Source organism: Cryptomeria japonica, chromosome 7, assembly GCF_030272615.1.
Source record: "Cryptomeria japonica chromosome 7, Sugi_1.0, whole genome shotgun sequence".
Lineage (NCBI taxonomy): Eukaryota > Viridiplantae > Streptophyta > Pinopsida > Cupressales > Cupressaceae > Cryptomeria > Cryptomeria japonica.
In genome coordinates this window covers 209,428,743-209,441,781 of record NC_081411.1, presented here as the reverse complement: position 1 = coordinate 209,441,781, position 13,039 = coordinate 209,428,743, and the positions used below count along the sequence as shown (strand labels likewise).

Below are 13,039 nucleotides of genomic sequence, written 5' to 3'. Positions count from 1 at the left end.
CTTATATCAAGATAAGGTTACTATTTATAGTAAGTTTAAATTCAAGCACAAATTGGTCCACAAATTTTCTAAACAATACTATTTGGATAATTAAGCACATTGATAAATTTTAGTTGCAAGATTATGTCTAGATTTGAGGATATTAAAGTTTCAAATAACAATTTTCAAGTCAATTTATGGGGCATTAAAGGCTCCAGAAATGGACCAAAATTTATTGTAACCAGGAAAGGAAGTTACAACTTTATAAAATGCTAAATAAAATTTCTAGTGCTTCAAATATTTTGCCAATTGGAATCCTCAATCAAAAGTTATGGCCTCTAAAAGTCGATTCTACTCAAATAAATATTATAATATGTTGGGCACATAAGTGAGTTGTAAAAAGGAACTACATGTGTTGTTGTGTATTTTGACAAAACATATGGTATCTTGGATTAGAGATATGTTGAGCTCCACTTTTTGGGTGGTTTTAGCCCATCGGCTTGTAATAACGTTTCATGGTATCATGTACTGAATCTCCTATATATTAGGTCTATGAGATGGAGGTTGTGTGTAAGAGTCTTATAGCTATTGAGCTACCTCTAGATCTCTAATTGGTGATACTTCTATCAAAATATTTCTTTACAAGTATATTAAATTATTTTGTTTACTTCTAAATAATATATTATGCAAGGTTTGGAGTGTGTGGTTTTTCTCCTCAAAGGGTTTTTCCCATGTAAATAACTATTTTTTATGGTATGTATAATATTTATGATTATTTTTGTTACCTTTTTGTAAATATTGTAAGGAACTAATTGTTTTGATTACCCTCCTCTCAATATTAGTGTAGGAAGTTATTTTGCTACCATAACTTCCTTACAATCAGTTGGCCTCGACCCATAGTAGCCCCTTTCAATGGGTGTTACAAAGGATTAAGCACTTGGTGGATACCCCCATTCTCCGCACCATTCCATTGACGTGGTTGGTTACCCTACTTCTCAAAATGGAGGTGTCTTTTGATGACCATCTTATATTTTTGAAAAACGAGTAGTAGTCCATTGAAGGCCTAAATTATTTGAATGATTTTTTATTATTTTTTGTTAGTTTTGTTAATTTATTTTTTTAACTCACTCCATGTGAGATCTATTTTTTTTCCTTTATTTCTATCATGTAATGGGTGTAAGTCCTTCCCCTTTTAATCTAATCAAAACTAATTATAAAATGTGCTGACCTAAAAATATTGAACTGAAGAAGAAATATTAGGGTTAGTAACCAATATCAATATTGTACACTAACCTATCTAATGTACTTGATTTCTCACTAGGAACATGAATATAAACAATTTTTTGAATAAGTTGAAACAAAACAACATAACTACCATTATTCAAGGTATCCTAGAAAGTGGTTTGGAACATACAATCAATTTGGTTGATCATTAAATTAATTAGGTTAGTTTTATATATTAGAACAAATAACTTAGTTTAATAATTAGTTGGGATGTTACATATATATGAATTAGTTTTGATTGGAAAATAAAGGCTTACATTTCAATTTAAAATCAACCAAATTCAATATCAATATTGAACTTCGATTGCCTAAATAAGCTGATTGTTATTGTAAGGATGCCACACTTTGAGCTAGGTTACTGATAGAGGCTTTAGTTGATTTTTTGTAGTTTGACATACATTAGATTGAGATGAAGGTGTAATATTGTGATAGGTAGGTGGATGTTGAGAATAAGGAGGTGGAACATTATGGTATTGGTAACGGAGATGGTTGGGATAAAAAAAAAGAAAGAAAAATAGGAGGTATGTAGGAGTATTGATTAATAGGATTTCCTTCATGACTAACATGTATAGAATTAGCATTTTTTTCACGTTTAGTCATGATAGAAGATGTATATGTAGACACATTAGGCAGGGGTTTGTGCATAGGAATAGAATGCTCAACTTGATTTGTATGATTAGAGTAACCAAGAGATTTGGCATAACCTTTTATTGGTATAACATTGGTGTCAACAATATGAGTAATGCCATACAACACTTATATACCAATTTCATCACTTTGACCCATTCTCTTCAAGCCTTCAATCAACAAGATTGCCTCACTATTTGAGTATTATCAACCCATCCATTGTTGAAGCTTATCCAACTCATGGTCATGATTCCCCAATTGGTGAATAGTAACTCTAATTAATGAGTCATCCTTATTAGGAGAAGTGAGAGAGGAATTATTCTCCATAATGTTAGGTATGTCTTATGTAGGGATTGAGGATTCACCCAAGTTACCATGGAATAGGTTATTTAACATAGGATCACACCCACTAGTATTTAAACTTTGGAAAGCCATAAATCTATAACTTATTTTCAACAAGATGTTGGATGTAGGTAAAAGGGTAACAAAACTTATACACAAAAATGGAAAAGCTAAGTGAATAGATCTGTACTCACAATACATCTTATGTAATTGAAAATGCAAGCAAAATGTATGATTAAGAAAAGAAATTTCTCAATAGAATGATTTATTAACCAATGAAATGCACTAAATAAATGATAGATGTGATAAATTAGATCTAAAAATGAAAACTAAAAGTAAAGTAAGAACTACATTGGGTTCATAAAAATGTAATGGTAGAAAATAATGTTTCATAAATTTAGTTGTGTAAACTAGGAATTCCACTTATTTTCACATAAAACATTACATACAGGAGTGAAATGAATTTTATTGATCCAATCTCCTCTTCAAGTGTGAATTGGATTGAATGGAGATTAGAATTCACCACCCATTTTGAGGTAAATTAATGGTTGAATGTGTATTATTGAATTTAACTACTAGATTTAACATAAATGATGGAAATTAACATAAAATAAAATTTACAACAAGATACAAAGATTGTATGTAGACATCGAGGTAAATTTGAGAAGAATATAACATAGAGGTACCAGTGTTAGATAATTCGACCTAAAAGTATGAGACTAGGATGCTTGGGGTGACTTTGACATGTGGCTATGAGATGTGGACAAATAGGAAGCTTTTAGATTCAAAATATTGCTCAAAATTTCTTCCTATAATTTGCCAAAAATTTACAAGAGCAAGATGCCTGAGGTGACCTAGTTATTTTCATCGTATTCTTATTGTCATCATATTCTCTGGATTCATAAGTTAAGCTATATAAACTATGAAACCCATTTTTTTCATATTTAAAATTGAATGGATGGGTGAATTGATTCAATCTTCTCTTCAAGTATGAAATGGATTGAATGCAAATAAAAATTCATTGAGGTTGAACGTGTATTATTGAATTTGAATACTAGATCTAGGGTAAATAATGAAAAATTAATATAAAATAACATAAAGATCAAGCTATAGATGTTGTATGTTGACACAGAGCTAGATTTCAGAAGAAAGAATAAAGAAGCATATGTGTTAGAAAATTGGGTCAAAACTATTAGATGTGGACAAACAAGAAACTTTTAAAATCAGAATGTCAAACAAGAAACTTTCATAATCAAAATGTCACTCAGAATCTATTTCCAAAAGTTCATAAAATATTCATGTGACGGAGATGCTCAAGGCAACCTAGTCCTCCAATTTTGGCTGCTGTAAAAGTTTGATCTAATCGTTGTCGCTTTTGAGATTTGTGGCCTAAACAAAAATAAGCAAAATGGTATTGTTGATAGGGGTTTTCCTATCTCAAACCTAATCTTGAAATTAATCCTTGAATTGAAATTAAAATTGAACTTTTAATGGAATTGACTAAATTAAAAAGCTTACCTTTTGAGAGTAAGGCTAGATTTGAATTGTGTTGCTTAATTTTTTTGGAAGACCAAGGGTCACAACTTAGAGATCCACTTTAAACAATGAGACAAATACAACCAATGGAAGACCAAGAGTCACAACTTAGAATTCTACACAAGGTGCCCCTCATGGGAGTTGAACTTGGGTCTCCACATTAAGAACTCAATGCTTTAACCAACTAAGCTCAACCCCTTGGAGTTGTGTTGCTTAAATTAAAACTTGATACCTTGATGAATATTGTCTTGAAGTGTTCATATTAAGGTTGATAGTGTCATGTAGAATATCTTCCTAATGTTTTGATCATGGATGCCATCATGAATGCTTGAAAATTGAGCTTGACCACTCCTTCACTGCCTTGAATATACTTGATTAATTTCTCACTTACATTTGCTTCATATGGATTGCATTTTAAAATTGAGAGATCTTATCAAAATGAAGGGTAAGACTTGCTTTTATATCTAACCACACCAAAAATATTTGAAATTTTAAATCAGACGAACATAGAGAAAGTTATTTCAGCTTCAAAATATGATCCTTGTGGGGTCTAAATTTGTGTCATTTGGGAGGACCATGGTGCCGAGGGCATCCCAGTCCTACCAATGAGAACTAAAACTTCTATGCGGTCCCATAAAAGTGCTGATTTGGGGTTTGTGTGAGCAGAATCAAAAAGAGTCAGAGATCAGAAGAATTATATATTCTCTTCACTGTTTTCTCCATCTAGCTATTTCATTTCTACGGGGCAATCCATATTTCTCCATTTCAGGCTCTTTACATACATTGATGTCAGAGTTTCTTAGGCATCCTAAGTGTTTTCACTGTACAAGTATGGGCTGGAAGAAGGGCAACAAAATATGCAATATTACGAAGCAGCGACAGTTTGTGAAAAAATGGCAGATCATGGTACTAACTTGCAATACGGAGAAATTAACTTCTATTTACATCCCATGCAGTCATATTACAGTTGATTTGCTTGTTTTTTGTTTAATTTATATCTTCTTCATAAATGTGAGGGTAAATAGGATAATGGCAGTTATCATTATCATCATATTGTTAAATCGGTACATAAAGAAATAAAAATTATTGTAACGAAGAAAACTGACTTGCTCAAGAATTAAGCTTGGCTGGCTAAGAAATATATATGCTTGCTCCAGCGTATTGGGATTTCTATATACGACCCTGTAGAACAATCATGTCAATTGCTCCCTCAAATTCCCAGTGGATTTGAAATCTTGGGTTTTTCCCAGATTATGTGTGTAAATCATAAGCTTGTTTTGCTGGGCTTGAAACATTATGGTACTTCTACTAAAAAGATTCTGATATATGATTTCGTATCTAATACATGGAAGCAGGGTTCTGATTTTCACACCGCCAGATTCATGTTTGCATGTCGTGCCTCACCTGAAGGATCAATTTACATTGTAGGAGGACTTGAGAAACATGATCCCTCTTGTCTACTCCGTGAAGCAACAGTTTATAATGTTGAGAAAGACAAGTGGGAGCTTCTTCCATAGTCGCACCAAGAAATGGGCATTTGTAAGGGTGTTTTTATTGAAGGAATGCTTTATGTGATTGGTCTAATGGGTAATAGAATTCAAAGATTTGATCCCAACACACGAGACTGGACAGCAATGGTAAATATACGTTTTCATTAATCCTGGTATGACGATGTTCTGTATGAGTTTGGACGATTAATTGCGTTTGGACGAGTAAGTCCATGTAGAAGAAATGGAATAGAGCAATATGATTGGGAAAAAAATGTATTAAGAGAATTTCAACCTCTCCCTCAACACTTTACCCATGTTCGTGCCACAGTATGGTGTAATCGAATTTTCTTGTGCGGATATAATGATATTCGTCGGCGACCCAAATTTTATATGTATAACCCTGAAGCACCTCTCTCTGAGAGGTTGATTCCTCTTGACGAATCGAACTTTTCTACGGAAATAGAAATGCCTGTCAGATTTGTTTCTCTCGACGAACCGAACAAATCTTTATTGAAATGCAATTGTTTAAAATAGATTAGACAATGGAGATTTGGTCTGTTGGTTAGACAATTGTTTAAAATAGATTTATTAATGAGTTTATCGGAAATCAAATTCGACATCAACAAGAATGAGGCCAAGCCCCTACCAAATTTAGAAATAACTTACTTCAAATATCTATTCCTAGAAGTCTTATAATTGATATTCTGCTATGCCATTTAAAATATATGTATCTAAAAATTAAAAAAAAAATTAATATTATTGATTTCTTTCTTAAAAAAGATTTTATCTGTATATTAAATTATTAATTTTATTATTGTAAAATTATTATTACTATTATTACTATTATTAATATATGAATATATTTGATATTTATCATCAGATCATTTTTTACTGTTTTTTGTCAAACAATTCATCAAATCAATTTATAAAGCTCAATTAATATATAAAATTTAAATCTTAATAATCACAAGACCCAAAGATCATTAAAAAATAATACCTCTCCATTAAGTGAAACATTGAAAAAATTGATGATCCATATCAAAGAACAATTCACCTTACATGCATAGATCTAATAACTTAGAAACTCGTTGCCCTCAATCACTTCAATTGGTTGCCTAATCTTAGAACATTTTTTTTTCATTTTTGTGCTATCTTGAACTAAGGGTATATAAGATCTTAGTCATCTAATTAGTTTATATACTTCATACATTTAGAATTCTCATTCACCCTCTTAGATGTTCACTTTATTTATAAATTCATGAAATATATTTCATGTTCAAATGATTTTATGTTATTGTTAAAATCTTTCGAAAATGTAAGAAAGATCTGGAGAATATTTTTTTAACAAGAGATACCCATCATATTGCAACAATATTTCATTTGTCATAAAGTTAAATAAGATATAATGGAATAAAAAACAACCAATAATTTGCAGCATTGTAAATTTGGTATCCTTTTTAATTTCACACTACATTTAGCACCAAAAACACACAACACAAATAATCTCACATGTGTGAATTTAGAATAGTTTGGATCTCTCTTGAGGACTTAAGTCAAAATAATTAATATCTCTTATTTTATTAATGAAATGAATCAAAAAAGTGAAAACCTATTAGTGGTTAATGCACAGCTTAGCCCAAGATAACTTTTTATCCATTTTTTTAATTTTTTTTAATTTATTTATTTTATTTTATTTTTATTTTTATTTTTTTTGTTTTATGTTTAGTTTTACACGGGGTTTAACTAATGGTGAGTGGGAGCAGGAAGGAACACAGGACCAAGACTAGGGTTTCAGAGGAGGTTGTTGAAGACTCAGAAGATGGCTATGGCGATGGCACACCTATGCCTTGTTTTATTTTGGTCCACTCCTCCACTTCTTGTTGTTTATTATGTAGCCATGATAGCATAACTGGAAGCGATTGCAGGAGTGGATTTTGGTTTGATGGAGACTTGGTGCAATGGTTGTTGTTCCTCTGTGAGGGCCTGGCTGAGGGGGAGGCTTGGCAGTAGGAGATGTGGCTTGCCCTCTACAGGCCCTATGTAGTTGTGAGTTCCTCATTGCTCCCCTCTCTCTTAGTTTGACCATGACCTCTGGATATGTCACTGCCCCTATCTTGGTGGGGTGTGGGGGTACTATTTGGGACCCAGGTGGATCTATTGAGGCTTGGCCTTTGTTAGGGTTCTTTGGGCTCTTCTTCCCCCTTGGGTTTTTTGTTTCCTATGGAGAGGCTTTTTTCTTCACAGGGGACCTTTGTTCCTCCTTGTCCCCTCCTTTCTTATTCTATAGAGGTGAATAACATCCTTATGGGGGCAAGCAGTGTTTGGTCAATCTTTTCAAGATGGATTTTTTTAAGGGGGTCTATTGCCCTGTTTTTGGAGGCTGGAAACTATTCTACTTTCTTTACCAGAATGATTGTTCTTGACCACTTTAATCCTATGGAGGTGGATTATTTGGTTGTGTCAGTTTGTTTGGTTCTTATTTACTACAGGCCTCTATTTTTTGTGAAGGCTTTAGGAGCCTTTTTAAATGTCAGATCTTATGTGTGTTGGTGTGGCTATTTTTGGCCCTCGGACCTTATGATGTTGAATGGTGCTTGGAAGGCTCATCTCATGATCTATATCTCTTTAGATCCTATGGAGGTGGGTCCTTTTCCTATAGAGGTGGAAAAGAGCTCTGGTGGAGGGGAGATTATTTTCAGCTAGGTTTTCTCTATTGGATTTAACTTGTGCTTTTTGGGACCTTTCCCAAAACTCAGTTTGCTGCTCATTTGGGGAGCTTGCTCAAAACCCATTGTGGTTTGTAGGGGCCTTGATATACCCTCTAGTTGTGGGAGCCATGCGAAACTCAATCTCTTGAAGATTAGGGGAGCCTTTTGAAACCCCTATGTCTCGATTCAGTTTTTAATGCTTCTTTTATGTAATCACTTCTAGCTGGATGCTAATAGTTTTTGAGGGTCCAACACAGATTATAGCTATTTTTGGTTAAGGGGCGGGCTAGCCTTTTGCTGCCTGATTTTTCTGAATATGTGTAGGGGATCTCAGAAAATCCTTGATGTTTGGATGTGGGAGTCTATCGACTTCATCTAATGCTTTAGGTTGTTCTTCCAGCTTGTTTGGTGTTAGTTTTTTTTTCTATTTTTGGTTGTGCTAGCTTTTGGCTGGTTCTAGCCAAATTTGTTGTTTTAGTTTGCTGATCTTATTTGCCTATCTTTTTGGTAGAAGTTTCTTTGTATGTTCTAGATCCTGGCAAAATCTAAGGGTTTTGGGTCCCCTTTAAAACTTGATGTATGGGGTTTCTGGTCCCCTCAAAACCTGTTTTCCCTTAATCAAAAACTTTTTATGCATTTCATTTTTTAAACCAGTTACATGTCATGCATTTTCAACAATTCTAGTTTGTCTGAAACATATTATTATACTTAATTAGCTTGAGTCCATTTTGGATAATGAAACTTTAAATTATTTTCTTTTGATATCTCATGTACATTTTGGTCTTGTCATTACTTTCTTCTATTCTCTTTACTTCTAGGAGCATTTGTTTTCTATAACTTATACTTTCTTATGAGTTTTATGACCTAATTCTCTATATCTAAAATTCCTATGAAAAGAATCTATTCTATTATAGCCTCCTATTATTTAACCAACTTTCATGTTGAGCATAATTTTGTGACACATTCACCATTGAAAGTTCATGAATAAAGATATATTTTTTTACCAATCTTACCTATTTTGATAATCTTTGAGATATAATCCCCTCATGATTCTTTTGAGATTGAAAACTCTATGCTTTAGGTTTCTAAGGCTAAAATTAAAAATCTACACAGAATTCGCTAGATCTCCAAATTTCTTGATCTCAAAACCCAAAGCTTAATAGGTATCCCCTCTTATAGAGAACCCAAATAAATTATTATTTAATATTTTAAATGGTGTATAAAATTTATATATACTAACATTGAAATTATGGAGTAAATGATTTACCTAGCATTCAAATTCTCTCCACTCCACTATGTTGTAGTTCCTTATTAATAACATAGTGCATCTTACACCTATCTATTTTCCAATATCATTGTTCTCTTGGACACGATATTAAGCAATGCATGTATTTTGAATATGAATTAAAATACCTCATTGAATTTAATATCATTTAAGAAACTACTTTAAATGATAAATAATAGAAATGTAATACTCCTTCAAACCAAAACTTAATAATTCTTACAACCACTTTATGGTCCAAGTTACCTAGCTTTGTAGAAACTTCCACAAATATAGTATCTATAAATCCTGAACCACAAGACAAACAACCTACAAACATGGTCAATGTTGAAGATACTAATCTGTAGAAAATCTAACCCAACTTGGTATTTAACTTTACACATATCGACACTTTTATTTATGATATTGATGAAGCTTTGTACAATCCAACAAGAATTAATGATAAACCTACATGAAGAGTACACATTGATCATATTTTCATGGTGAAAATTGTTACAAAATTATTTCTCTATGTACATCAACTACAACTAGACATGTATGAGAAATTAAGATTATTGGTTATTAAGTATGATGGTTTCACTCATCTTACTCTAGGTACATTAACACCTCATAGCTAGGTTAGACCCCAACTCCCTGTTGTACCCTTTATAATAAAACCAAAGGTAGACCAATTTAGTGTTAACTTGGGTCACCCTTGGCTAAATTCCATCAATGTGGCCCCTTTTGTAATCTATAATTGATTTAACTTTCTAGTTGAAGGAGAGATGTATACCAATCATTATAGTGGATTTTGACCCTTGCTCCATAATGGAGATTTTTTAGTTGATTAATTTTGGCCGAAACCTTTTGAAATTTATAGGCCTCACAAAGAATTTTTGTTCCTTTTATAATAAAGTTTAAAGATGAGAAGTTTTCTCAACTATCATCCACTAGTTGCTTAGATCCCATTTTGATTTTAACTCATTAAGACTACTCATCTTTTGTAGCTATGTTAGTAATTCTTTTTGTCACATAGGTAGTGAATCGAGCATTGCTTAAAAAGGTATCCTTCCTTGATAAAAAAATTATGTTGTTTATGATATGGTTCCTCCTCCATTTCCTTACTCATGATGACGAGGAATATTATAAACATAACCTATTCCATCTTACCTCACATAAAATAATGATTTTTTTCTTTCTACTTATTAAAAACCTAGAGGAAAATAGTTTTTAATGAGAGGATAACCCCCTAATGTTATTTAGTATCCTCCATTGATTCCTTTCATTCATCTTTTGTTCGAGAAATTCAAGATGGAAAATAATTAATATTCAGTGACACTTTGATTTATTTTACATAAGCTACTCTTACAACACTAGAGAAAATTATAATTTTAAAGAACATTATATGTGATGTAGTTTTTTAGTTCATATTATTGTTGAAACAACTAAACCTTTCCCCAATAAACCTTGTCCCCTATGCAATAAGATCATGCATTGACCCTTCACCAATCATTGTCTGCCATAAATTTCTAAGTTTGATATATGACTAACCATAGTAAAATCATCCATATAGATATTCTTCTAAAGCTTGGGTGTAATCTAGTAAATAGATTCACTATCAGTTACAAAAATGAGGAATTAGTGAATCACATGTTTATGTATTAAAGTTTCACCATTGAAGTTTGGGATGAAGTTCACTCCTCTCTTTAGACCTACTAAATTTCTCCTAAAACTATTAAGATGCCATTTTTTATTAGAATAATTGCACTCCCTTAAAATATCATGCTATCAAAGAAATCCATAAAAAAAAGTCTTCCATTTTTCTTACTTAGGGATTTGAAAATAGACAAATAATATAATTTTCATGGAGGAAGCCAAAAAACCACATATATATTCTAAAAAATAAAAAATAAAATCAAAGAGAATATTGGATCTAGTTCTAAGAGGATTTTTTAATATTTGTGTAATCTTTAATAGTCTATAAGTTCCACTTATACGATCACTTGTCTTATGAGTAAAATTAGAAAGATCAATAAGAGGTAATGTTAACTGGAAAATATGAAAACCTACATGAATCAAGTTAAATTTAGTTGCATGCAATAAAGGAAACCTAGGAAAGGTAGTTACAATAGAGATCCTAAGAGATGATAAAGGTCAAATGATGGAAATCTTTGCTTAAAATTTTAGGGTCATAACCAATACATAAACCATTAAATTTAAGGCTCAAGCTATTTGCTCAGGGATACGATGTGTTATGTTGCATGGATTTGAGAAAATATTTATTTAATATGACTATAAGGTGATTATTGATATCCTATATTCATATTGAATACTACCAATTTAAAATAAAATATTTAATTGAAAACAAAAAATAATTCTATCTACATTATCACAATGGAATATTTATCACATGTTTAGAGAGTGAAATAAAATAGTAGATGTTGGTTGAAAAATGGTATACAAACACTAGTTTGGACAAATGTTAATGTAAACCAGAATAAGGTTTTAGAGCATGAGTTTTAAAAGATAGGATATACTTTAAGGGTATTATCAAAGGGAAATGTCTTCTTGAGGTGACATAAGGAATACATGAATATACATTGATATATGATTGCATATGTGTCTGATTTTGGCATTTTTATGTGTATATTATATTTTATTCTAATAAATAACCAAGATAGTATCTCAAATATATTCCTTGCTATCAATCAAGGGTATCAGATTAAAAAATCATAAGTCCTTTTGGTACTAAACTCCATTTTGTATCCCAAAGATTTATTGGTAACAATGGTTGTATTATTAGGACCCTGGTTAGGTTATTTGGTGGTTCTGTTGGGAATAATTTTAAATTTTCAAACTATTACCAAATCGAGAAGATAAACAACAAATGAGAGGAGAGATATGATTGATCATTTTTTTGTATTCTTGATGGTTGTCCTATGAGAGGGGGTTAGGTGCCAAGGGGATGGGAAATTGAAACAAGGAAAAGTTTCAAATAGACCTACGAAAAGATGTTACCATTAGCGTAAATAAGTATATAACCACTATGGGATACAATATAAGAGTAATACAACATAAAATATTAAACACCATGGAAAAATGCAACAAAAATAATTCAACAGAGGTTTAGGAGCAAATTTTGTTAGAGAAGAAAGGTAAAATAGTTACCCTTAATGGTGTTGAAAGGAGACGAAGAATAAAAAATCTAAACAGAAGAAAGACCTAGGAGGGTGGAAACAACAAAAAAAAAGACATGATAATGCCAATATGGGTGATACTAAGTTCTCCAATTTAGATGCTAATAAGAAGTTAAGAGAAATAAAGTAGAATTAGAAGGGATAAGTTTTCTACCTAATGATTCTAAAAAAGTATAGAATCATTAGGTAGAAAAGTTACCAAGCAATTAAAAGAATAATTTAAATGGATATACAAGAGAAAGGAGAATGCTATTAGATGAACATAGTAGCATTGAGGCTCCTACCCTACCATAACTCTTAAAAAATACTAAACCTAAGATAGACCACAACAACATTACAATAAAATTATATGATAGGTTTAAGGATTTTTTTCAAACTCTAGAAAAAATCCTATATATAACTAATGAATACTTAAATAAATTAGTTAACAAGAGAATACAAAAGTTAATGAAAGTATGATGCAAGGGCAACCTTGAGTACATCTAGTCATGTTTTTGATGTTTTATATTTTTGGGTAATATTGATATGTTTTGGTCAAATTAGGTCATTTAAGACAATTTGGGGTTATTTGATCTATTTTAGGGTGTTTAAGTGCAAATTTGTCAAAATATGTAA

At 31.7% G+C, this 13,039-nt stretch overlaps 1 protein-coding gene across 1 annotated transcript; it reads left to right on the top strand.

Moving 5' to 3' along the window:
- The first annotated feature begins 4,599 nt into the window (after positions 1–4,599).
- Positions 4,600–5,285, top strand: LOC131036445 (F-box/kelch-repeat protein At2g44130-like). The gene is made up of 2 exons (XM_057968332.2): positions 4,600–4,674; positions 4,926–5,285. Exons 1-2 carry the CDS (start codon positions 4,600–4,602, stop codon positions 5,283–5,285), a joined length of 435 nt encoding a protein of 144 aa, XP_057824315.2.
- The last annotated feature ends 7,754 nt before the right edge of the window (positions 5,286–13,039 follow it).

Excerpts from the sequence above, each read along its gene's own strand:
- LOC131036445 (XM_057968332.2), top strand. The coding sequence starts at position 4,600 with ATGGGCTGGAAGAAGGGCAACAAAATATGCAATATTACGAAGCAGCGA. Across the intron at positions 4,675-4,925 it reads TGAAAAAATGGCAGATCATG|CGTATTGGGATTTCTATATA; the intron begins GTACTAACTTGC and ends TGCTTGCTCCAG.